Here is a 27,274-nt window from a genome sequence, read left to right on the forward strand (position 1 = left end):
CCACTAACGGAAGTAGTGGGAGAGGAGGAAAAGCGTACGCAAATAGTTTTGACCAGTTCATCCATATCGCATTGCCTTTGGAAAATGGGTGTGGGTATCTGGCGGCAAAGTTTGGGCATTTTGCGTTTTCGTGGGTGGCAAAGAGGTCTATCTGAGGTTGTCCCCACATTTGAAAGAACGGATGAAGAACTTGCGGATGAAGTTCCCACTCGTGGATCTGCTGTATTTGTCGACTTAGCAGATCTGCCATAGTGTTTTGTACTCCTGGGACGTGTTGGGCTAAGAGGAAGATCTTTAGTGGTATAGCCCATCTCCATATCTGTTGTGCTAACAGAGAGCTGCAGAGAGTGCGTTCCCCCTTGTTCGTTTATGTAGTACATGGCTGTCATATTGTCTGTGCGGACTAAAATAGCTTTGCCTGACACTTGAATTTGAAATGTTTTTAGGGCTAGAAACACAGCTAGCAACTCCAAATGGTTGATGTGGAGTAACTTCTGTTGCGGTGTCCACCTGCCTTGCATGGTGTGATGAAGTAGGTGAGCTCCCCAGCCGGAGAGCGATGCGTCCGCTGTCATGACTATTTGAGGAACTGGCTCTAAAAACGGTCGCCCTTTGGAAAGGTTTTTGGTGTCCCACCATTGCAGAGAACGAGGAGTCCGACCATCTACCAACACTAGGTACGTTAGTTGACCTTGAGCCTGGTTCCACTGGTGTGCTAGGCACTCTTGAAGTGGACGCATTTGCAGTCTTGCGTGAGGTACTACAAATGTGCAAGATGCCATCATTCCTATGAGCTGCATGAACACTCGAGCTGGTAGCGAGTGTTGCGGTTTGAATTTTGTTAGGAGAGTTTGTACACTTGTTATCCTGGCTGGAGAGGGATAAGCTAGTGTTAGTTGGGTGATTATTGTAGCGCCGAGACACTGTTGTATGTGCGAGCGTTGCAGATGCGATTTGGTGTGATTTACTGTGAATCCCAAGTCGTAAAGCAGTTGAATAGTAGCGTGAGTGTGTTGTACACACTGGCTGTATGAGCTGGCTTTTATGAGCCAGTCGTCTAGATATGGGAAGACATGAATATGTTGTCTTCTTAAGTGTGCTGCTACTACTGCTAGGCATTTGGTAAACACCCTTGGCGCTGTTGTGTCTCCGAATGGGAGCACTTTGAACTGGTAGTGCTGCCCGTCTAGTACAAATCTGAGATATTTTCTGTGCGCTGTGTGGATGGGAATATGGAAGTAGGCGTCCTTGAGATCTAGAGTGACAAGGAAGTCAATTAGTACCAGAAGTGGAAGGACTTGCTGGAGTGTGACCATATGAAAATGATCCGACTTTATGTAAATGTTTAGCGGTCTGAGGTCTAGGATGGGTCTTAGAGATCCGTCCTTCTTTGGCATTAGGAAATATAGGGAGTATACTCCTTTGTTTTTCTGATGCTCTGGAACTAATTCTATTGCATTTTTTTGCAGGAGGGATATTACCTCCTGTCTGAGCAGTGTTAAATGTTCTTGCGACATTGGACGCTGCTTGGGTGGTATGTTTGGGGGGTGGATGTTAGTTCTAGACAGTAACCTGACTGAATTAGTTGGAGCACCCACCTGTCTGATGTGATGCTTTCCAAAGCTGGCAGGTATTGTTGAAGTCTTCCCCCGACAGGAGTGGAATGGGACAGGGAAGGGAGTCATTGGGCAGGGGTAGAGGCAGAGCAGGAGTTGTTATTTTTACTTCTGCCTTTGTTATTGTTACCCCTGTAACCACCCCTTTGGTAGCCCTTGCTGTAAGTGGACTGTGTAGGGGTTTTGTACGAGGTTGAAGCTGTGTCTGAAGAGTATCCCCTGGTGGCACCTTGATAGGATGAGCGACGAAATGAACGTCTGGGAGCCTGCGACTGCAGGGCTCCCATAGATTTGGCGGATCTGTATCCTTTTTCATTTTTTCAAGTGATACATCTACGTTAGGTCCGAATAGGTGTTGCTCATCAAAGGGTTGATTAAGAATGGCACTTTGTAATTCAGGTTTGAACCCTGATATGCGTAGCCAGGCATGTCTATGTAATAAAACGCTGGTGTTAATTGCCCTAGAGGCAGTATCTGCTACATCAAGTGCACATCGAATAGAAGCGTTTGTAATATTTTTCCCCTCTTGGAAAAGCTAATTTGCTCTATCCTTGTACTTATCAGAGGTGTCTCATTAATGATTCTATTTAGTCATGATTTGCCCTGTCGTATCTGGCTAATAATGCCTGTGTAGTGGCGATACGCACATGTTTGCTGCTTGAGACGCCGTTCTTTTCCCTGATGCGTCAAGTAGCTTAGACTCTTTATCTGGTGGTGGAGCTTCACCTGATGTTTGTGAGTTTGCTCTCTTGCGTGCATTGGAAACTACAAGTGAGTCTAGTGGTACTGGTCTTTAATGTATGCTGGGTCTGAGGGGGCAGCTTTATATTTGTTCTCTATATGAGGGTTAATGACCAGAGTTCTGACTGGGTCCTTGAAGACTTCAGGAGCATGCTTGATCACTCCTTTAAGCATTGGTAAAATGGATGAGGACCTTTGTGCATTATGAAAGGTATCCATTAGGAAGTCTTTATCTACAGGGTCTGTATGCATGTCTACCCCATGATATTGCGCAGCTCTGTGAATTAATTGATTGAAACCCATAGTGTCTTCTGGTGAGGAAGGTCTTGAAGGTATATGTCATCCTGAGGGACATTTGGGACCTCTGGGGTGTTAAAATCATCCCACGGGTCAGGTGATCCTGTAGGAGTAGCTGGATCAGGTATGTTACCCCCCCATATCGTCAGAGCTATCATCCCTGTTGTCATCGTCTGGTATGATCGAGGATGCTGGGGAATGTTGTGGTATGGGAGGATGTGGTGATGGCACAGGTGAAAGCGGAGGGGAAGGCAGTCTTAAGGGAGAGGGAGCCATGTCCTTCTTTGAATGCGGAGCTGGAGCTGGTGTGTCCAGTGGTCGCTTTTTTTAAGCCAAAATTAGCTGTCCAGTGATTGGATCTTTAGCTAGAGTCTTCTGAGCAGGGGGGTCTGGATAAAGTAAGTCCTCTGCAGGAGGCCGATCTTTTGGTGCGGAGGAAGGTTTCGGCACCAAATCTGTTTGTTTCGTTTTTTTGGCAATGTCTTTAACCGGAGAAGCAGGAGTCTTTTGGCTCCGAAGCTTTTTTTGGTTCCAAGGATTTTTTCGGCTCCGGTATATTTTTGGGATCCGGTAGTTTTTTCGAATCCGAAGCGGGTTTGCTTGGTTCCGACCTGGGTTTCGGTGCCGAAGGAGTAGTAATATGTTTCAGCGCCAATGGTTTGGATGTCGGCATAGCCGGTGAAGTTGTCTTTTTCGGTGCCGGTAAGTGTACGCCAGCACCGTGCGAAGGCCGACTCGAGCCAAAGTCGCATGAAGGCTTAATTAGCTTATTAGCCGGGTCCGAAGGTGGGGCAGTAGAAGCAGTTTGTCGGTGTGCACCCGAGGGCGAGGGTGTGACCGGGGCCTTCTTTGGGTGTGTCGAGGAAGGGTCGGTCTTACTTACGACCCGCTGTGCTGGAGTGATGTCCTTGACTTTGGAGTCTTCTGCCTCGGAATTGCTGTCGACGTTGTGTTGTTCTGGAACTTTGACGCCTTCTTCAAAGATGTCGTCCGGAATCGAAGCTGAAGATCGAGCCATTGTTCTCCTCGCTCTTCGGTCCCGGATAGTCTTTTTGGAGCGGAAAGAGGCACAAGCGGAGCAGATTTTGTCCTTGTGCTCCGGGGAGAGGCAAAGGTTACACACTTCATGAAGGTCGGTGTGGGGAAACTTCGAACCACATTGAGGACACTTTTTAAATTGCATCCTATCCATGAGCTGGAGTCGAGGCCTAGTTAGGCCCGAAGGCCGTCGACGACGACCGGAATCGAAGTCTTCGGTGTTGAAAAGTAGCATCGTCTGGAATTTCTGTAAGTTCGTGAGGATTGCGCGCCAAAGAAAATCTGTTCCAACACGGAGCGCTGGAAACCCATCCGGTGGCGGAAAAAACTATCTGGGGATGGAGCCGATACCCATGCGCAGTATCATCCAAAGGAGGAGTCACCTATCCTGTGACTTCCAAAGACTTTTCTACAATCAATCAGTGATCAATCAATCAGTGACACTTATAAAGCGCGCTACATACCCGTGGGGTCTCAAGGCGCTGGGGGGGGGGGAGCCGCTACTGCTCGAACAGCCAGGTCTTCAGCTTCTTCCTGAAGGAGAGGTGGTCTTGGGTCAGGCGCAGGTCGGTCGGGAGGGAGTTCCAGGTCTTGGCGGCCAGGTGGGAGAAGGACCTTCCTCCTGTAGTCGCTCTTCGGATGCGGGGGACGGCGGCGAGGGCGTGGTTGGCTGATCGGAGGTGGCGTTTGGGAGCGTAGAAGTTGACTCGGCTGTTGAGGTAGCTCGGGCCTTGGTCGTGTAGGGCTTTGTGTGCGTGGGTGAGGAGGCGGAAGGTGATTCTTTTGTTGACGGGGAGCCAGTGAAGGTCTCGCAGATGTCCGGAGATGTGGCTGGTTCGTGGGATGTCGAGGATGAGTCTGGCTGAGGCGTTCTGGATCCGCTGGAGTCTCTTCTGGAGCTTGGCGGTGGTCCCGGCGTAGAGGGCGTTGCCGTAGTCCAGTCGGCTGGTGACGAGGGCCTGGGTGACGGTCTTCCTGGTCTCGGTGGGGATCCACCAGAAGATCTTCCGTAGCATGCGTAGGATGTTGAAGCATGCCGAGGAGACGTTGTTGACTTGCCTGGTCATGGAGAGGGAGGAGTCCAGGATGAAGCCCAGGTTGCGTGCATGGTCTGTCGGTTTGGGTGCGGTGCCCAGGGCGGGAGGCCACCAGGAGTCGTCCCAGGCGGAGGGAGAGGGGCCCAGGATGAGGACCTCCGTCTTGTCCGACAACAAAGCAAACTGCAAACATCCAGGCACAACACTAGGTGGCCATCTATTCATAGTGTGTAATCTGCTGCTCATATGCCTTGAACATATTGTTTTGGCATTGTGGGTTCGGGTAAACACACTGGTGCGTTAGCTAAGTACCTATTAATTTGGAGATAGTCAAACTGTTGTTTTTGGAACATGTCCCACTAGAAACGTAATATACAAATGGCAATAATGAAATAGGGTTATCCTTTTTCAATTTTGCAGGCATGGTTCCTGGTTTCCTTAATAACGGTGGCATTTAGTAAAAAGACAACAATTCCTCTTTCTCGAGCAGAATTAAGAGAAGTGAATAGTGGGGGACTGATGGCTTGACTAAGATAATTGAAAACTGACACTGGACAGGGGTATAATGGTGATCCACATTTAAATGAGAGAACTGAGCTAATTAGCTCGTCTATTGAAGCGCACACAACAAATTAAACAATAGTTCATCTGAAGTTACAACTGTTCTTACCATCCAGTGGCTGGACCAGAAACAGCTTTGATTGCTGATAATAGAGCAGTGCCCACCATCTACTAAGCATGTGGGATTGCTTAACCCAGTGGATGTGCATATATGTACCAATTTGCCTTAATAAAGAAAAGCCAAGTACCTTTAAAGACTGAGCTGTTGCTCTGATGTTGACAGTGAGATAACTGTTACAGACTAAGTGTAAGAAAGTTAATATTAAGATAACTTTATCCTACGCTAATGTTCAGGCTGTCACCCATTCTCCACCTTGGGATTGATTCAACAAAGATGTCAACAAACAGGCTCCTCAGAAATAACATGCTAAATTGTTCCTTAATTTAGGATGAAGCCTCAATAGCATACCTGCTGGAGAATGCAAGTGGACCACCGCTCCTAGACACCTTACAAGTTTCCCATACAGGTCAATGTCTCCATAATACCAGACAGATTCCTTTAGCTCTGGTGGGGTAAGAATAAACACTTTATGGAGGGTGTGTCCCCTGAACAGTACAGCAGGATGCAATCCACAGGACAATGCTCTTCTGCGCTGCAGATTGGCTGGCATCACTCCCTCCAAAGACCATGAACAGTAGGTCTGTAGAAAACAGCGCCCTGGTTTTGTGGAGCAGCCAGAATAGATTATTTCAACTACATTATCAGGAGGGATTTGCGGTCCTGTTTTTAACCCCTCCCCTGCTGATAAACGGAACCGCTCCGTCATCAGCTGCGGTGGCGCTGTGCTGATGACGGAGCGGTTCCGTCATGGCCCTGCCGCCGCGCCTGCGCGGCGCGTTTTATTGAACGGGCGGGGCCGTGACGGAACCGCGCCATCATGAGCACAGCGCAACCGATGCTGGTGACGGAGCGGTTCCGTCACCAGCACCGCCCTCCCCCTTAGCACTGCGGCGGAATAGCCGCCGCAGTGAAGGGGTTAAACAGCCCTTCACGGTACAACTAGTAGGACTGAAGGGCCTCGCAAAGGTGGATCCGAAGAGGGGGGAAGATGCAGAGTGTCAGGTGTTCGGAGTGTCAGACCCTAAAAGTACGGGCCGGAAGCATGACTTGCACTCACACTCACCTCACATTCCTCAGGACATGTGGGTTCAAAGGCAATGATGGAAACATGCACAACAGGTCGAAATCCACCAAAGAAAGTCTCCAAGAGATCCTTTAGGAGGAAAATAAAGGGAGCAAAAGGTGGGAGACAGTTTTCAACATTTGGAAAAAAGGACGAAATAGGACAAAAAAGGCATGCCCCAACGGGGAAATATTTTGTAGAACTAGCTCCAAATATAAGTGCCAATCCATGTTGTCAAAATGATGCGGGTCAGTTTGTACATCCTGATGCTGAGGGACCCCGCTGAATGTATGTATGTAGGAATGTACGTAGCTAGGACGCAATGGAGCACTGTACACTACATTGGGGGGGGGGGCAATCATCTGATCGTTAACATCAAATGTGACATACACAAATTTATTTTACACACAATACATTTCACATTTTGTTAGGTAGAGAAACTTGAAACTTGGACTGTCTCTCTGTGATCCCTTTGTGGGAGCATTTATAAGGAGACCTGAAGTTCTGTTCAGATCCAAAAACAGCAGAGACAGATTTACTGCGCAGGGTCCCACACCATCCTTTGCTAACAACTTTGCAGCTCCACAAAGAATCAAAGTCTAGGGACTCTAATGATATGATACGAAAGGCAAAGCAAGTGCAGAGACATTGCAAGAGCCTACACACCTAGGCACAGAAGAAGCCAGCTGATGCTATCACATGAAACATTATGATCTCTTCTATCAATTTCTGGTAGTAGGAGAATGAGCAGCCCTCAATCCTAGTGGGTTGAACTTATAGATTGGAGATTTAACAACTAATCGTGGTTAATCAAGTACTTATGAGACATAGCTTTGGTTTATAAGCTATAGATAACATAAGACAGTGGGATGGTAAACTCGGTTAGGATTTAGATTGCACAAAAGGGGTGAACCCAAAAAAACACGCGAAAGGAAACAATGTTACTCCTCCTGCTCATTATTATTAATTTGCTATTATTGTCACTGAAGCAATAATTTCACCCCAGGTTAGTTGCATTTCCAAGTTGGGTGACAGAAACACCATGCATTGAGGTGTGGTGGGCAGTTCTGGGCCCACAGTTCTATTGTGTGTGTGTGTGGGGGGGGGGGGGGGGGCAGGGGGGGGGGAGATGTTGTGTTTATGGGGCAGGTTCATATTTTGCTGAGTGTTAAAATGGCAGGGGTTGAAATGAGGTAAGGTGACATCACACAATTACACAAGATATCTGAACTGCAGAACATGCAATATCAATGGCCTTTGTAGCAGAACTAAAAGGAGCAATTAAACCAATGCTATCTAGTACGGCACAGATGTAATTCCCATCAAAGATGGACCCACCAAAAAATATTTTCCACTTTATTGGTTGTGGAAGATACAGATTTGTGTATCACTCCATCTATTCCTCAGGCTATGAGGTAGTGGCTGTTTTACCTGAGCCCAAGGAAGATGGCAGGTTTACTGTGAGTGTGAACCCCCATCCATGCTCCTTTCTCCTTGAACAAAACATAGGCTAATTCTAAAGAAGAAAACCCTTCATCTGCACCTGCTGTTAATAGAAACTCAGGAGATATAGTGACACAGTGATTACAGACATTCTAGCTGAAGATGCCTCTAGATTAAAGGCTGATTCATAGACTTATCACCCCTTCCGTTGCCCTCCCATTCAAACAGCGCTCAAAGCCACACCAGAAACTGAATGTACATGAGCCCAAGTGGCTGGATTGAGTTCTACCTCCAAAACTAGGCAGAAGTCAGTTGCTCTGTCCTTAGCCTTCAGCTGTGGCTGGTGCATCTTTTCTGGGTGCCTGTCTTTTTGGGTTGTTTGAAGTGACCTAGTCAGCACCCACCTCTGTCCTGCATCTGACTTCTACCTTGGCGGATGCTCTCTCTGGACTTGGACTCCCTCTAGACTTCAGACGCATCCATTTGGTGCGACCACCTTTGACCCGTTTCTAGCATACAGCCTGGCAGATGCCCCCTCTCCATCAGGCCTGAAAAGCGTACTTGTTTCTGGGCACAACCAGCACCTTCTCATTCTTTCATCCAGGCACCCCAGTGACAGAAGAAATACAGTGCACTGTGGAGCCTAGGTGGACGAACATACCTGCTCAGCTGCGATCAAGAGAAATAATGGTGCAATTACACTAATCTCCTAACACTCAGGCCTATCAGTGATATTGAGTGCAGATATCCAGTCACTGGGTCCAGTAATGTCTCTATATATGTATGTATGTCTATATGTATGTATGTATATGGCATTTCCATAGCATACACCTAGCCAAAAGGCAGCAGAGTGCTGTACACGGACAAAGACTAGCAAAATAAATGAGTAAGAGAAGATTGTGATGTAATATTCTTCATAGGAGATGAGCATTCAACTCCTTCCTGACTTGGAGCAGCATTGGGGCTGTCCTGATGGATACAGGGATTCTTGTTCAAGATCCTGGGTACACAGATTGAAAAGCCTGCTGTCTTGTGTTTTTCTTTTTTACACTTATGACCAAAAGGGGCTGCGAGGACTCAGGGCTGTGAGATGTGGGCACATTAATGTAAAAGCCCAAGTCGAATAGCAGTGACTGTAGTATGTGCAGATGATGCTACGCCATCTCTCCAACCTGGCTTTGAGCAGCCAGTCACCCAGGTGTGGGAATGTGGAGATCCTTGACCTTCTCTGATGAGCCTCTACCAATGCCATCATGTTGATAAAAAGCAGAGGTGTCAGAGTAGGAGGGCCATAAACTGGTAGTGACTAGACCTTACCACAAACTGCGGGTACTTACTGTGCAATTAAAGGATCGGTAAGTAAAAATACATCTCCTGCAAATCGAAGGACAAGAAGAACCTGGACCACTGTCTCAACAGTAAAATTTTCCTTGCAAAGGTAAAAGTTTAAAAACTTGAGGTCTAGGATTGGACTAAACCAGCCATCCTTCTTAGAAACAATGAAGTTCCCAGAGTAGCAACACTATCCATTTTCCAGATCTGGAACGGTCGTGTAGTTCCTATATTACCTGTACAGGATCTACACGTTTTGGATAACAAACTAGGGGTTTGGTGGCAGACTGATTCTGTGCACCCCCACCGGATACGTTAGACGGTCTGTATCAGCTAGCTCACAGTGCCACTAGAATCTCCTCTTATCGGAGAGAGAATAGATTCTGGCAACCTCAGAACAGGACAACCCTGATCCCTCAGAATCGTGGAAACAATATACAACTTTTCGCTCAGTCACTCATGCTCACTTAGATTGTCTCAGAGATACACAGAATAAACAGACTGGGCGTTTCAATAAGTATTTATTGAACAGTTGTTACCCAGTGTAGAATATATGAGCTGCAACAACCATTAGACAGTAGCAGAAATATATGATCAGGAACACTAAGAAAGTAAAAGGATGGTATAGCTCTATCATCTTACAATAATCATAAATATATACAAATACATAAAATACAGGATAATAAACGCATACTCCTACCATGCCTCACTAACTAGATGTACCTAGCATCTGTGTAGGTGTTATACCAAGAATCCCTCTAGGATCTAGTCCACCCCCATACCTGAGAATGAGAGAATATGGGACCCCGTCCAGGTCTCGAATTGGACACCTCGCAAGGGATGTTTAATCACTGCTAGCTGGAGCGTCTGCATCCAGGAACCTCTGCGTCTCTGATCAGTGTATCAGCCGGGAAGTCAGTCTCCTCTGTCTCTATAAGCAAGACATGATGTATATATACCCATAGGTCTCCCCAGGGGTCCTATCTTGCTGTGTTACTGTGTCGGCCTAAAGGATGATGTCGGCCCTGAACTTTATACAGAGATATTATACAGGAGATGTCAGTACTGCTGTTAGTCCTACTGTGCTTCCAAGAACCCTCATGCATAATGTGTGAGATTCGAACAGTGCCTTAGAACCGTTATGTATGTATGTATGTGTGATATTACCTGCTTCTATATAAGGTACCTATATGGAATATAACAGTACCAAGTTATTTCACAGCTCTTTTGTGAAGCAAGGCTGCTGAACAGACTGTGGCGGGGGGATTGATTTAAAGACGGGACTGCTGGACAAGGAGGGTGTATCGCCTTTCTACAATCCGAAAAACGCATTGATCCAAAGTTATAGCCTTCCAGGCCTTCAGATAGGAAGATACCCATCCTCCCAAGGGTTGCACATACACCTTTGATAGGAAACTAAGGCTGCTTCCCAGATGATGCAGGAGAAGAAGAGGAGGAGGCTTGCAGTGTTTGACGGTTCTTTTCTTTGCCTCGGCCATTATACTGGTGGAACAAATGATTCTGCCGCTGGGAAGGCTGGGAGGATTGGTGTGGTCAAAAATAAAATACCATTGGACAGCGGCAACATTTTCTGAACTGCCTATAATTTTTGCTGTCGAATTGACGCACAAACCTTTCCAAGGTGGTGTCAACTTTGTCCCCAAAGACAGTCTCCACTGAAAGGCATATCCATGAATGCCACTTGGATATCTCCTAAGAAATCAGTCAAACTAAGCCCTGCATGTCTACGGAAGGCCACTCAGGAGGTAACTGCAATGGCTAGTCAAGCCCTAACAACTTGCTGAGAGGCATCATGGGCCACTGTCACCATGTCCCATAGACCTCCATGGAGGATATTTAACTGGTATTCCACAGTTGGAAAAAGAATTGCCAAAACATCAGATGCCTTCCTATGGTTGCTATGAAAAGAGATCACTTCCCATAGGGTCGATCCTCGAGGGTGGGTCAATGTGTATATCAAGTTAGGTGTACAGCTCTCTTGCATTCTGCAGGGCTAAATATTACAGTGTCAGATGAAAGGGGAGGCAGAAAATTGGCTGCTCGTCTATCATTGTGTTGTAATCGGAGTCAGAGGCAAAGATATTGCGCATTGTTTGAAAGTAATGATGGCGAGATGAGGCATCTCTCTTCATCCCTACATCTTTCCTCCTCTACTATGATCTGGGCCTTTCTCCTGGACCTCAAGAAAAGCTCTGATAATATTGGTCTTGTTGTGGTAGGTGTTCGCCTTAGTGGGGCAAGGTGGCTTCAGGTCTATTGGTATCTGCGTCGGTCTTTGCGCCGGAGGTGTTCCCTGTGCATCATTAGAAATAATTGATCCAGGGGAAGACCTACCAACAGTACCACAAGAGGAGCCCCCAAAAGGTCCCAATGCACACAAGAACATCCCCATCATTGCATGGAGGAATTCGAAGGAATTCCAAGCACCAGAAACTCTGAATAAGACCCAGATGCCATGAATAGCACTGGCAGCAGGGGGACAGGTAAGGGCCTTAGAATTATTGCAGGTGATTGCATCATAGGCAGTCCTCTGGGTAGGAGTGATGTCAACTAACTCAGCCTCTGAGGACGACTCCTCTGAAAGCGGAGTAGACTTATATTTAGGCCTCGACCACCATTAATAAGAATCTCCTCCATGTGTCCTCTTCTCCCGTTTGATCCATATTTCTTTGCAGGGCTTTGTGGAAGGTGAGAAGCGAGTCCAAAAGGGAGGTCACAATCTCGAGCCGGAACAGCATTGAGACAGACAGTTATCATGGGCATCCGCTATAAAATATTTGGTCTTTAAAAGCCTTTTATTTACAGCACTATTCATATGACATAGTCATGCCTTTATGCCAAGCATCACAGGCAGACCTCATGCAGGTCCAAAATGGATTTTTGCCTGTTGCAATTGAGTTTAAACCCAGATATCTTGAGAGGTGAAGTTTACCTAGAAACATTAGTTAGCGAAATCGTTCCTAATAGGCACTAAAGAAACGGAAACAAGGAAGGTAGCTCCGGAGCCACACTGGAGGGTGCAGAAATGAGGGAACAGACGTTGGTGCACTGGGGTGAGTGACTCATTGCTCCTAGTAGGATATGGAGTCAGTGCCCCTCAGGTGCCTGAAGATTTTCAAAATGTGAGAATTCTGCAGACAGAGGTATCCATCAGAAACTACTGTTACTGTTCATGTCCCACCCAGCTTATAATATTCCATGTTAAACTCTCTAGCTGAATTAGTGGCAAATCTCCACAGACAATGCTTCTACTAAGAGGAGGGTTTAATATGGCGATGTATATCTCAATAAAGAGATATGTGAGACTATATTCTTGAAGAACAGCCCCTACTAGTCTGGGCTAATTCAAACAGGCCATGGGTCTATTTGAAATATGGAGGGGCTCAAATGGAAGTAAGATAACCTTTTACTTTTGGGCACAGAACAACTATTCAAGGATCGACTATTTCTTCATTACAAGCGCTCGGGCACATAGATTCCACATCTGATCACTCTCATGACTGCCTCATCTGAACCTTGCTCTCCCCACACCTTCAAAGTACTCCTACCTGTCAGCGAAGTACTAACACTCCTCCTCAATGCCACTATTGACTCCACTAGATTCCTGGTAACCTAGAAACATGCCAATGTCATGCCACTGCTCAAGAAGCCACCACTGACCCAGCTACACTTTCCAACTACCGACCCATTTCCCTTTTACCATACCCTTACAGAGGTCTTGGAGAAACTCAACAGCCAATGCCTCACCGACCACCTCTCTCTGCAACCATTAGCTCCTCAACGCCAAGCAGTCCGGATTTAGGCCCAACCACAGTACAGAAACATCAGTCATTGCTGCCACAGACACAAACATGATGCTTGATAGAGGAGGCACGGCAAACCTCATTCTCATGGACCTCTCTGCGGCATTTGACACAGTCTCGCTCCATATCCTTATCAGGTGCCAGCACAAGATTGGTATCCAAGGACCCACTTTCCGTTGGATCTGTTCCTTCTTAACGGACATAACACAAACGGTCAGCCAGGCACCTTACTACTTGGAACCCACAAACTCATCTGCGGAGTGTCTTGAGGTTTACCAGTCAGCCCCACCCTCTTCAACATATACATGATCCCTCTGGCCAACATCATCCATACACGACACCAACATCCTCTCCTACACCGACAACACGCAAATCATACTCTTGGACAAGACCCCCAACACAAAACACAAGTTCACCGACCGCATTACTGAAGTCACTAATTGGATGAAAACCAACTGTCTCAAACTCAACACTGATAGGACAGAAGTGGTGATCTTCAGCAAAAACACCTCACGATAGAACTCCAACTGGTGGCGGTGGAGAAACAGAAACAACCACTATAGTGCGAATAAATTCCGCAGCGAAGCCGCCCAACCTGAGCGTCTGCCCTGGCATCAGTGTCCAGGCAGTAATGCTTAGCAAAGGTATGAACCGACTTCCAAGTGGCCGCCTTGCAGATCTCTGCAATCGGAACACTACGGAGTAAAGCTGTCGTGGCAGCTTTACCTCTGGTGGAATGAGCCTTAGGCTTACCCCCTAAGGTCTTATTAGCTTTTTGGTAACACAGCTGTATGCAGGACACAATCCACCTAGAGATGGACTGTTTAGAGGTAGCAAAACCCGTCCTGACAGATCTATAATTGACAAATAATTGGTCTGACCTACGAATATCCTTGGTTTTATCCAGATAAAATTTCAACACCCTCCTGACATCCAGGGAATGTAAAGACCTTTCCGCTGGAGATGAAGGATTCTGAAAAAACGTAGGCAAAGTTATAGTCTGGTTGATATGAAAATCATAAATAACCTTGGTAAGAAATTTAGGGTGAGTACGCATAACAACCTTAGCAGCATGAAATACAGTATAAGGTTCTTGACAACACAACGCCTGAATTTCACTCACCCTGCGGGCCGATGTAATGGCCACGAGGAACGCCGCCTTCCAGGACAGGTGCTGCAACGAAGCCTTATGAATAGGCTCAAAAGGCTCCTTCATCAATCTGGACAGCACCACATTCAAATCCCATGAAGGCGAAGGAAGCCTGACAGGAGGGAACACTTTCTTCAAGCCTTCCAAGAAATCTTTGACCACAGGGATCTGGAAGAAGGAAGTCTGTGAAGGGCATTTCCTGTAGGCAGTCAAGGCAGCGAGATGAACCTTAATGGAATGAACGTTAAGGCCAGACCGCGCCAAATGTAGAAGATAAGGAAGGATGACGTCTTCCTTGCATGTCGTTGGGTCATAGTTCTTAGACTTGCACCAGATACAGAACCTCTTCCACTTGTAAGCATAGGAAGTCCTAGTGGAAGGTCGCTTAGCCTCCTTCAGTATGTCCATGCAATCGTCTGGGAGATTCAAATGGCCATATTGCACTATCTCAGGAGCCATGCCGCCAAACTCAAAGAGGAGAGGTTCGGGTGCAACATCTGCCCCCCGAACTTCGTGAGAAGGTCCGGCCTGCACGGCAGCCGTATGTGCGGAAGGAGAGACCGGTGTAGAAGGTCCGTGAACCACCACTGCCTGGGCCATTCCGGGGCAATCAGGATCATCCGCGCCCTGGATTGGGACAGCTTGATCAGCACCGCTGGAATCAGGGGAATGGGTGGAAAAGCGTACACAAAGCTGTTCGACCAGTTGATCCAGAGTGCATTCCCCAGCGTCCCTTGCTGGTAGTACCTGGAGGCGAAGTCTCGGCATTTGCTGTTTTCGGCGGTGGCGAACAGATCTACGTCTGGAGTCCCCCACCTTTCGAAGACTTCTCCTAGCACGTCGTCGTTTATGACCCATTCGTGGTTTTCCTGAATCAGTCTGCTCAGTGCGTCCGCCTGAACATTCTGCACACCTGGCAGATGGGTGGCCGTTATCGTCAATCCTCTTGCCAGAAGCCAATGCCAGATCGTCTGCGCCTCCCGAGACAGGGTGCGCGACCTCGACCCCCCCTGCTTGTTGAGGTAATACATCGTGGTAGTATTGTCCGTCTGTACAAGCAGAGAGTTGGTCCGGAAGGACGGATGAAAGGCCTTCAGCGCCTAGTGAACAGCTCTGAGTTCCAGGAAATTGATGTGATAAGTGGACTCCATCGGAGACCACGCACCTTGAATCTGTAAGTCTCCCGAATGCGCTCCCCAGCCGTGGAGAGAAGCATCCGTCACGATCGTCTGAGTAGGAATGTCCTTGTGGAAGGGAACCCCTCTGAGGAGATTCTCCGCTGAACACCACCACTTCAGAGACTGAAGAGCATGCAGAGGCAGTCGTATCTTGTCGTCCCAAGATACTTTCCTCTGGTCCCACTGGTCCTCCAAACACTCCTGCAGAGGTCTCATGTGAAGTCTTGCATGGGGAGTGAGGAAGATACAAGAGGCCATCGACCCCAGTAGAGAAGACACCGTCCTCACTGTTGTAGATGGAGCGGTCATAAGAGCCTGAGCCTTCCGAAGGATCGATCGCTGTCGCTCCTCCGAAGGAGACACGCTTGCTGACAGCGTATCGATTGAGGCTCCCAAGTACTGTATGCACTGGACCGGAGTCGGGACAGACTTGGACATGTTGATGTGCAACCCCAGCTTGTTCAAGAGAACGCACGTCTTCTAGAAGTGCGCTTGAGCTTCCGAGAAGGAGGAGGCCTTGATCAACCAATCGTCCAGGTACGGGTAGACAAACACCTTGTTCTTCCGCAGGTGTGCGGCCACCACCGCCATGCACTTCGAGAATATTCTGGGTGCAGACTTCAGTCCGAACGGCAACACTGTGTATTGATAGTGATTGGCGCCGACTTGGAATCGCAGGAACTTCCGGTGTTTGTGTGCAATGGGCACATGGAAGTAAGCATCCTGTAGGTCTATGGCACACAGCCAGTCTCCCCGTTGCAGCTGAGGATAAATCTGATGCAACGACAGCATGCAGAACTTTTCTCTGCGAATCCACTTGTTTGCCTGTCGCAAATCCAGAATGGGCCTGAACTCGTTCTTGTCCTTCTTGCGGACCAGAAAGAATCGGGAGTACAGACCTCTTCCTCTCTGAGACAGAGGTACGTCTTCTATCGCCCTTTTCCTTAACAGGATATCGGCCTCCGCCTGGAGCTCGCGCAGTTAATACTGCGAGCTGACCGGAGGGATCGCTGGAGGAGGGCTGATGAACCGAAGACTGTATCCATTGCAAACAATATTCAGCACCCACTTGTCCCGAGTAATTTTTCTCCACTCTGCCAGAAAAGATTGAATGCTTCCCCCTCACCGGAGCGGGTAACGGACGAGGGGGAAGTAACAGCTCAGGGTCGAGACCCTGCTGCGCCCTTGTTCGCGGTAGAGGGTTGTTGGCCTCCCCTACCCTTCTGGCGCTTTTGGAAGGGCCGGCGGTACTGCTGCTGTTGCTGCTGTTGCTGACCCGCAGCCTGTCCTCGCCCTCGGCCCTGCGCCCCGAACCTCCTCTGGAACGGGCGGTAGCTCTTCTTGTCCTTGGGCTTCTCCAAGCCCACCGCCGTCAAGGTCTCCGCCTCCGCCTTCATGCGGGCCATTTCATCGTCCGCGTGCTTCCCGAAGAGGGTCTCCCCCGAGAAGGGCAGATTAGCAACTCTCTGCTGTGCCTCCGGCTTGAGGGACGTCAGTCTAAGCCAGGTATGGCGTCTCTGATTAATCCCATGACAATAACCATGGGCCGAAAGCAATGAGGCATCAGCAGCCGCGCTGATGACTTGGTTGGATACCAGCATCCCCTCCTTCAGGACTTCCAGGAAATCCTCCCTCCGATCCTTCGGAAGGAGATCCGCAAACTGTTGTAGGGACTCCCACAGCGCCCGATCATAACGTCCCAGCAGGGCCGTGTCGCTAGCGGCCTTCATGGACGTAGAGGCCGTCCCACAGGCCTTTCTCCCATTGGAGTCGATCCAACGACTTTCCTTATCCGGAGGAACAGTAGAAGACGGGGAGGTCGAGTGCTGCTTCCTTGCCGCCGTCACAATCACGGAGTCTGGCATCGGGTCAGTTCTCAGAAACGCCGGGTCAGAGTCCGGAGCCCTGTACTTCTTAAGAAGGCGGGACGGAGCGGCCTTCGTAGTTGCAGGCGTAAGGAACAGTTCCTTTGCTGGTTCCTCCAAACCTGGCACGAGCGGCAGAAGAGGGCGGGACAGGTGCCTCTTGTGAAGCGTCTCAAAGATCACGGACGTCGTAGGTGTTGGAGCCGTCACCGTGATCCCGAGCTTCGCCGCCCCCCTCAAGAGTACGTCCTGAAAGGTACTGATATCGTCCACTGGGGACACCCTTGTCCCTGGCGAGTCCGACAACGTTGGGGAGAAAGATCTGGTCCCGGAGGAATCCGTGCGGGACCGCGACTCTCGCCTCCTGTGGCGCCGCCTCGATCTCGTAGAGGAACGGTGCCGACTGCGCTCTCTCCCTCTCTGCCCAGAGCGAGATCGCGACCTCCTGGGCTTAGGCCGCCCTGCCGGAGCTACCGGGGCAGGAGACTTAAGTCTGGGTGGCGCCCCCGGCCGAGGAGTCCCTTTAGGAGGAGTAGGGAACCTTGGCAACGAATAGGTCCTCGGAGGTACTGGAGGAGGCTTCTCCAACGGAGGATCCTGAGGAGGTGGTAGAGGTGGCAGTGGTGGTGGAGTAGGGGACCGAGGACGAGGCCCTCTTGGTAGGGGAGGAGGAGGAGGAGTAACCGACTTCGGCCTAGTCTGGGTGAACACAGCAGAGTGCGCTGAACCCGGTGAACCTCCCCCCTCACTAGGATGGGACCTAGGAGAGTCATCCACAGCCTCCTGACGCTTGCCAGAGCGACTCCTGGCGGCAGCGCTCCTTCCGCGCTTCTTGGGAGTCGGAGAACGGCGACCCGACGGCGAGCGCCGTCCCCTCGGGGTCGAATTGCGCTTCCTCGACGTCGAGCGAGACAACCTCGACGTCGCACGTCTCTTTCGCCTCGACGTCGATCGTCCATGCCTCGACGTCGACCTCCTGCGCCGTCGATGCCTCGACGTCGACCTCCTGTGCCTAGACGGCAACCTTCTGTGCCTCCACGGCGACCTTATGTGCCTCCACGGCGACCGTCCATGCCCCGACGCCGAGGAGCCCCTCGACGCCGATCGCCTCCTCTTCGCCGACGGCGGCCGGCGGTGTCGTCTCGACGACGAGCGCCGACGCCGGGCCACACGACTGCGATCACTCGACGTCGACACCGACGTCGACGACGATGAAGCAGCCACTGGAGACTTCGACGGCGGCCTGTCCACATCCCTCGACGTCGACGGCCGACGTCGTCTCGACCCAGAGCCCTGGGGAGAAGGGGAACAGATAGCAGTCATTCCTCTCGACGTCGTGGTAGGAGCCACCGACCCAGACGGAGACAGATGACGTTTGCTGGACTTCCTGCCCCTGGGGAGCCCCCCAGAGGCCTCAGCATGGGCAGAAGAAGCCCCACCAGACCCACCTTGTGCCTTCATCCTTCTCTCCTCGAGTCCCTGAAGTCTGATTTTCATCCTGTCCCTCAGGGTCCTGCCAGTGAACCCACGGCAGATCTCACACTCCTCTGGTATGTGGGAAGAAGGAAGGCAGAGGATACAGACCTCATGGGGGTCTGACTTGGCCTTCTTCCTGGAGCACCTCGGACATTTGTCAAATAATGCAGGCATTATAGACAACTAAAGTGTGCAAAAGACCAAGAAGAAGACACCAAAGTACTTTAAAAGTACACAAAATCGAAATTAGTGTAAAAAACACCAACAAAAACCCTAAAAAGGGAGAGCTCAATGCTCCAGGGTCCTGCTTGCAGGAGCCGGAAAAAAGAACTGAAAGTAAGTTGGACCTGCTATGCATTCTGGGATACTGGGAGAAGCTTCTGGAAGGTTTCCTTAAAGGCACAGTATCCTGTTTAAGCCACATAATGGCAGCCTATGGGGCTTGTCTGTCCAGGTTCTTCTCTCTATCATTCCTGAGGGATCTTGCTGGTGAAGCAAGGGAAATCTGTACAGGCTTTGCTGTTTTTGTGGATTTTATGGTGGAATTTCTAGTTGAAGTACTGGACAGTGTAGCCTTTTTAGGCTGCATTATCTGTCTTTAAATTCTCTCTTAAGTGTCTATGCATTTCTGCATTTTTTGACACTGTAAGAGATTATTTTTGATTGCTCCGGGGTCCACGCACATGGGCGGGACTATTCACTAGATTATGACTATACACAGAGATCCCCTACTACAGAACCTAAGAATAAATTACCTACAGCAAACTATGCTCTTGTTGCTAACCTCAAATTTTAATTGAAGTGGTTCTCAGGTCGTATCTTGCACAAGAACTGGTTGCTAATGAATTGCTCTTTTGCACAGGTCTGGATATGCTTAGCTATCCTTTTCTTGCTGCTAATTACAATTTGAACATTTAAGTTGTATTTGAACTTTGGACTTTCCCGCATATGACCCAACTTATTTATACTGCCCTTCACATTTTTTAGGAGATGTTCTGTTACTCCCCTTTTCCTGCTGCTAATTCTAAATAGATTTTTTAGCTGAAATTAAATTTTTGAATGTATTCTGTTTACGAACTGGCAGCTTTCCAATGTCTATCCCAGGATATGTAATGTTGTAAACCTCAAGTATTTTATGTTCCGTGATTGACAATATTGTCTGTTTTTATTTAAAGGAAATGTAGCCAACCTAATGCAGGTTGCTGATAAGTATATGATGCTTAGTGGATTGAGCTTGTAATGTTTTATTACTCGTAATAATAAGCTTGTTTTTTTTTGTGGACCTCCTAGGAGTTCCAAATCTTTAATACATTTTTTAATTGAATAGATATGACCACACAAGTAAACGCCCTCCTTCTTCCACATCTGAAGATACAGAGGACAATCTTCAAATGGTTCCCAGTCAACTCCAGATCACCAAATAACTCACAAGAAGACTACAAACCATCCAGATCTTAGCAGCCAGGCTCATCCTCAACCTTTCGCACAGAACTCTCATCAGACCACACTTCAGGGAGTACCACTGGCTGTAGATAAACAAACATGCTCATTTCAAACTCCTTACACACATTCAAAGCACTACACAACTTAAGCCACACCAACCTGAACAGTTGCATTTCCTTCAACCAACCACCCAGACACCTGTGTTCTGCAAGACCCAACTCGCACACATCCCACACATACACAGAACCAGACGAGGAAGGACGGACATTCTTTTATGTCGCTCCTAAAGTGTGGAACAGCCTCCTAACTCCACTTCGGAGTCTCCTCCTCTCTTCTTGAATTCCACAAGAAGCTGAGGCTCTGGCTTTTTAATTAAGAAACCTACCTCAAGAAGGGCTAGGCAAACATACCTGCTCGCTGCCAAGATACTCTTGTGGCTGATAATGTGCTTTAGAAACATACATAACATAATTGTGATTCTGTCATCTCATAAAACTAAAGGAGTGGTGAATATATACTCCACACCGGACCAAACACAAGATTGGAAGAGATTAACAGCCTCATAACAGAATTAATTTAAAGGAAATGTTTTTGTGACTAGTGCCACAACAAAACTGAAGCCCCACAAACCAGTTATGAGGTGCCATTTCATACCAAGCACTGTTGGTTCAGGGAAAAGAAAAAAGACTGAAGGACCTAGACAGAGAGATCCTAGAACTAGAAAGAGTCCAAATATATAAGCCTGAAGTAAAATCAATGAGACATCGGCATGCAAAAAGTAAGAATATATATGACATTACTGATGAATGCTCTGCCAAGGATGTAGGAGGCTGATGATAGTGGACAAAACTAGGTAGGACTTTGGCTACAAGATAAATCGGCCTCATTACTAAAAAGGCTAAATCCAGAATTCACGTCTTAATGCTGGGTTAAGACCCCAAGATTATAAGCCAAGCTTGGCAACAAAGAACAATCTAACTGTTCAAATATTACCCAATGTTGGTGCCTTCTATAGCCAATGATATGACTTAATGTAGGTGTTCATCTGCTACTAAGACTCCTGCAAGTACAAAAGGAATTACACAATACATTATTGACAAATAACTGTTGTGCTTTCTGTGCCAAGCAAGTATGTATGTAGGAGGATGATGGCGGAATAGGGGAGGGAAGTCTTTGGTCTCAACAACACCCTTCACATTTTCTAAGCATTCATGCATTCAAGGTATAGAGAAAAGTCCAGACAAAAGGTTGTCTTGCAAAGCATGTACACACTGTGAAGTTAAAATACATGATGGGTTATTGTTAAGTAGAGGAAGCCTTTGTTGATCATTTCGAGAAGTTATATGAAAGAAGGCTGGCCTGTGGAACTGATATGAGTTGTATAGGTCTTTTCAGCTGTGCAACTCATGGTAGACCAAAAGTCCTAACTAGAGAAGACCATCAACCTCAAAAACATCAATCTCAGGCAGCTTCAAATCGGGTAAGGCACCCAGACCCAATAGCCTACCAGGAGAATCCTACAAAAAGGCTGCAAATATCGTTACAAAGCAGATTTATTAGGTATATTCCTATAATTAAGGGATGATGTTATATTAGCAATAGATCGGAAGGACAGCATCCATAGATTTGATCTCCGGAGTACAAATAAAAGAAGACTGGTCCTTTTACTGCCTCATCTCCATGGGTTAGCAAACCACAAAATACAAGCTAAAATACCTGGGAACAGGCTGATCCTGGTTCTCCATCAATTTATTCATCCAGACAAATCTAGATTTGTGTCTGGTAGGTCAACCCAGTGTAGCATGTGTAGACTCCATGACAATATACCCTTCACTTGAGGGGAGGAGGGGCACACAAAAAATTGCTCAGCGACGTGGGATACAAAGAAGACCTTTGATTCGATCTCATGTCCCTTCTGATTTTTTTGTAGTGGAAAAATGGGGCAGAGTTAAGATACTGTACAGTGCATAGCTGGCCAAGATGAGGGTAAATGGAATCACAATACACAGAGGATCCAGAGACAAAGGTTTGCTGTTCCTGATATTATTTGACTTGGTGACAACCACTGGAAGAATAGAATGGTGGAAACGCCATGATTACATACTGAAAATGGTGCAGTATTTGAAACTAGCGGATATGCTTCTACACCGATGATATCATGTAATACATAGCAGACCCAAATGATTTGATGGGTACACTGGGACAGTATTGGAGATATACTGGATTTCATACTAATTGATGAAGACCTAGCTGTTGGAGCAAATGGTCCCCCACCATTAAAGTTGACGCTTTTCAGAATATACACTTTTTTAAAAATACTTGAGGCTATGCGCATCATCAAATCAAAGTACATTTTATACAATATCCAGATTGATGAAAGTATACATAACATTTCCACTGGAAGAAACTCCCTCTCTGATCAATAGTGCAAAAGGTTCTGTACAAAATGATTGCCCTTCCCTGAGTCCTATATATTCTATAAAATTTTCCATGTGTCATTTCGTATTACTTCGTCAATGGCCTAGAGTGTGTGGTAAGGTCACTGATTTGGAAGAAAGGTGCCTTCAGACTAGCGTGGTGGGCACTACAGAAAAATACATTTAAAGGTGGATTTGCTTTACCCAATGTAAGGAAATAAAAGGAAGAAGCTCAACCATTGGTAGTGAATGAATGGGCGTTAGCCTCCTTGGATAAATGGAATAAACAGAATTGGCAGAAATTATAAAGTAAAATACCTAAGTGGAACAGCATGGAATGGTGACTGCTGTTCAAAACATCACTCACTATAGGCGGGAACCAAAGTATTGCAATTAATCTTAGAAGATCCAATTAATGGTAAAACTGGCAGATCCACACTGAGTTGAGACTTAATATTTGCACAACTGCATACAAAATACTTATTGGGCAAATCACAGACATTTAATTAATTAAGGCTCAAACAGGCTTTGGGCTCATACATCAGAGTTATTCCAGGTGAGTCACCATTAGAAGGCATGCTTTAGGAGTGTAGTATAGCTAGGAATACTTCTCATTAACAATCGAAACATTAATAAACAGTTAAAAAGGCTAGTAATTCTCAAGTCCTACTGGGAGACCAACATGGCTACTTGGGAGGGAGGGTAGTTGGAAGAGCCACCGATGCACCCTAGAGTGAGCTACCGGTTGTTCTTGGTCCAATTAAAATATTATGGAATATATAGTTTACTAAAGACTGTGCATCACACATACAATTACATTGAAAATAGCACTTGCCTCACAGGCTGTAGACAGAAAGACACCTTCATGCACACAATGTGGAGTTGCCCCATCAAAGCAAACTATATTATATATATATATATATATATATATATATATATATATATATATATATATATACACATATATACACATATATATATATATACACATATATATATATATATATATATATATATATATAACTATTTGTTATCTTGACTCATTTGGGACAAAAGAGAGAACATTGCTAGGGAAGCCCCATATTGACAACAATTTGAGAATGGAATCCTAACATGGATTGAGGCACTGTCACGGATAGGGTGATGTACACTGGAAGAGGTGTTCCGAAAAAGTTAAAAAAAATATAAGGGGCCTAACTAGACTATAATGGCATGACCGAGTTGAAAGATGGAGTATGATACATATTTAGAATATAAACCCAGATGGACACACCAGAGGGCAGGAACATTTCCACATAACTGTCTAAACAATATTGTTTTAAAAATATTCTGTACCATTCAAGCGGAGTAGGAGTAGCATAAGGTAGAGTGAACTGCTTCCATCATTTTCCAGGAAAACCCAGCACCTGTTGCTGCCAAATTAATAAACATTCTTCTTGATTGGATACAGTCTTCACTATATTGCAAAGACTATATTCAAATCAAGTTTCCATGTTTCCCCGATATAAACTAGGGGCAATCTAAAATGAGAAGAGTACATAAAAAGCCATAGGGAATGTAGCATAGTAGTGGTTAGAGCAGTCCAGGTCTCTTAGAAGGCCTACTGCCCACTAGGATGATACAAAAGTCTCTTCATGTCTCTTTAGAGGGCATTTAAACCTATTTATGTAAAAAAAACAAAGGTGATCAATAGTCACTACAAAATAATACAACAATCCGCTTCAGATTTCAATATTCCTTTATGCCAAAAGAATTACCTGATCAGTCTGCTGAGCATGCATATTTTCGATTTCTCTTTGCATAGCAGAGTATTCTCTCCTCATTGCCTATAACAGGAAAGTAGACATGATAAAAAATTAAAGACATGGCACAAACGGCAGAGGGAAAATCTAAAGAATTATTTGGAACCTACACTGGCATTTCACCTATTTAGTAGAAATAATTAATTTCTGGACAGGAAGACAAGATGGTTAGCAGGTGTGAGAATGAAGGAAGGAAGAATTGAAAGAAATGTACAACGATGAAGCAGGCAGGAAATGGCGATGAGTGGAGGAGAGGGCAGACTGTCAATAAAAGATGTTTGGAATTTCTCATTTGTTCGTCCATCTTGCTGTTCTTCTTGAGCGAGCACTATTTTGCACATTTGTCTTCCATCCCTGTGGACTCAATGGTTCCTGTTCAGCAAGACTGAAACAGGCAAGAGGTCTGCCTACATATGCCTTTGGCTCCAGTTAACTATCCAGTATGCGATATACAGCCTCTACTTTAGAGGAGCAAGACGTTTGAGATGGTTGTTATTTCACATTATCTAACTATGCATATCTGACCCAATACGTAAATTCAGTCATGGAAGGAGCAGAGGTGATCGACCTACAAAGTGAGCACCTCTCTTATAACACCACCTCATGGTGCAGTATCAGTTCATTCTTGCTCTTAGAAACCAGCTACCACTCCAATCACACGCTAACTTAACTTTGCTTTTAACCCTGTACAGCCCTCTACAGACACTTGATTGGGTTTTCACTATACAAATATATTAATACCATGTATTTATTGTTATTTGTTAAAGCTTAGTTCTCTCAAGTGTTGAGGTGCTTCACACAGTGAAGATCGATATGTCACAAGGCATCAGGGAGGAAGGGAGAAACTCAAACTTGTCAAGTACAGTCTCAGAACGATCAGTGGTACACTGGTTGAGAAATGCTGCACTAACATTCCCATATATCCCCGTGTGCCCTTTGACAAAAAAAGGATCATTACAAATACCATCAAAACTTAAAACTCTCTCAAGTTTGTTACGGTAAGCTATGCAAACATGTATTGGACAACCATATGAGTGACCAGGAGGATGTTAGTTTCTCCAAGAACAGCCTATGTATCCCTAAGGCTGGAGACTACTCCAGCATTAAGATGCAGGAAAGCTCTTCACTGAGCTGTGCACAGACAATCCTGTCACAGCCACTGCATATCCTCTTAACAGACACAGTAAATACCATATAGTGCCTTTTGGCAGTTACAGAACTCCCACAGCCACTTCATCTTCAATGGGAGCACAAGGCTGGCCTAATTTGAGGTAGTGCACAGGGCTGCTGAGGTATGCTTAATTGCATGCAAACAATAAATATAATTGATATGACAATTTGCGTTTGTTGGGAGTCTAGTGGGATCAAGGAAGACCTTCAGAAATTCTTGCAGAGTTCAACACCCCGCATTAGATGTGGAATTTAGTATGTAGAGCTGAAAGATACATGAAACACTATGGCAAGGACACCAGAAAGCTTAGTGTTAATCAGACCTTTACTTCTGTGAGATCACGGATAGTGAATGTAAGAGTGAAAAGAGTTGTAGCATTGCCTGACAAACCCTAGCCTGGAAAATTCTGTAATTTCAGTTATTACTAGTACAATATTAGCATAAAACGCTTTTTTACACCACCAATTATTCATTGATCTTCCTATACAAGCATAGCTACTGTGAAAGAAAGCAAGTTGTTTGGGATGTCTGATACACCCCAAGAGACTCTCCAGTCTCATCAACTTTATGTTTATTTGTATGCTCGGTCATCGAGTAACTCCTGGATGACCCAATATCTATGATGTCTACTGTTTCTTTACAGGGGAGATCTAATTTGGATTTTTGTTACTCCTGCTTACCCAACTCTCCGCCTTTACGATCCCTTATCTAGGTTTCACTCCCTGTACCATCTCCATTGTGACCCACTACTTGTTCTCTGGTTGTGATGTGAGTTTCTCCTCATATTCTCTCTGCTGTATGTTATTTTCTTCCTGCTTTGTTTCTCTCTTTTCCTTCCTGCATGCTGTATAATCAAGCAAACCGGAATCGATTTTTAAGAGACTTTTGCCTTTCTAGGGGTTTTATTCTTCTTTTCCCTTCTGCATTAACTCATATGAGCAGAAATCTCTGCCTTAACATACTTTACATGCGTTTTAGAATTAAAAAAATGTATCCTGTGATTACACCTGGAAAGCTGCAACAGGAACACGTTTCTTGCACTAATCCTGAGAAAGTTATGTTTCCAGCAGAATCCTGTTCCAGTGCTAAATCTTCCTCTGTGGTGAAATTCCTTCCACTGCAATCCCAGCAAAACCAAGGATGATCCATTGCCTTTCCCACCCTGGAACAGAATTTACACCATCCCTGTGCTGGAGTAAATGTTTTACCCTCTCCAGGCTGGCAACAGGATGGATCAGAGTTTGGGAATGACCACAAACGTGTAAGTATATGGACATTTCCATAGTTTCAAGGCAAACAATGCGTTGGAATGCCCATTAAGCACACGCTGACTGATTTACAGCTACAGACATCTCCACATGGATGGCGAATATCACATGACCCGTAAATGGGTGTTCGTCTGCCAGGAGTCACTTTGTAAATTTCTAGTAGGCTTAAAAAATAAGATACATTTAGTCACAAGCATGTGTCTATGACTGAACATGTTTGTAAATAAACCTCAGTGTGATACTCACTCATTAAGTTAGTATTTATTGGATAACCTTAACTTTTAGTCATGCTGTGGCCGAGTAGCCCTGTTCAAAGGTCCAAAGCAGCACAGGTCCCACTGGGTACAGGGTGCTGTATTCAGCCACGGCTAGTGAACAGTCACTCTTTCCCAAGTGTTGCCTGGACACAGGTCATGTTCTGCCCACTCTCC

General features: G+C 46.4%; 1 protein-coding gene across 16 annotated transcripts in view; it reads right to left on the bottom strand.

Annotated features, from left to right (window-relative positions):
• Positions 1-27,274, bottom strand: part of KTN1 (kinectin 1) — a 467,921-nt gene that overhangs the window by 181,118 nt on the left and 259,529 nt on the right. For all 16 annotated transcript variants that reach the window (XM_086937462.1, XM_086937458.1, XM_086937457.1 and 13 more), the window contains exon 20: positions 24,360-24,428. In XM_086937462.1, the coding sequence (XP_086793588.1) occupies positions 24,360-24,428 (69 nt within the window). The remainder of the gene's footprint in view (positions 1-24,359; positions 24,429-27,274) is intronic.

This window comes from Lissotriton vulgaris, chromosome 9 (assembly GCF_964263255.1).
Source record: "Lissotriton vulgaris chromosome 9, aLisVul1.2, whole genome shotgun sequence".
NCBI classification, from domain to species: Eukaryota; Metazoa; Chordata; class Amphibia; order Caudata; family Salamandridae; genus Lissotriton; species Lissotriton vulgaris.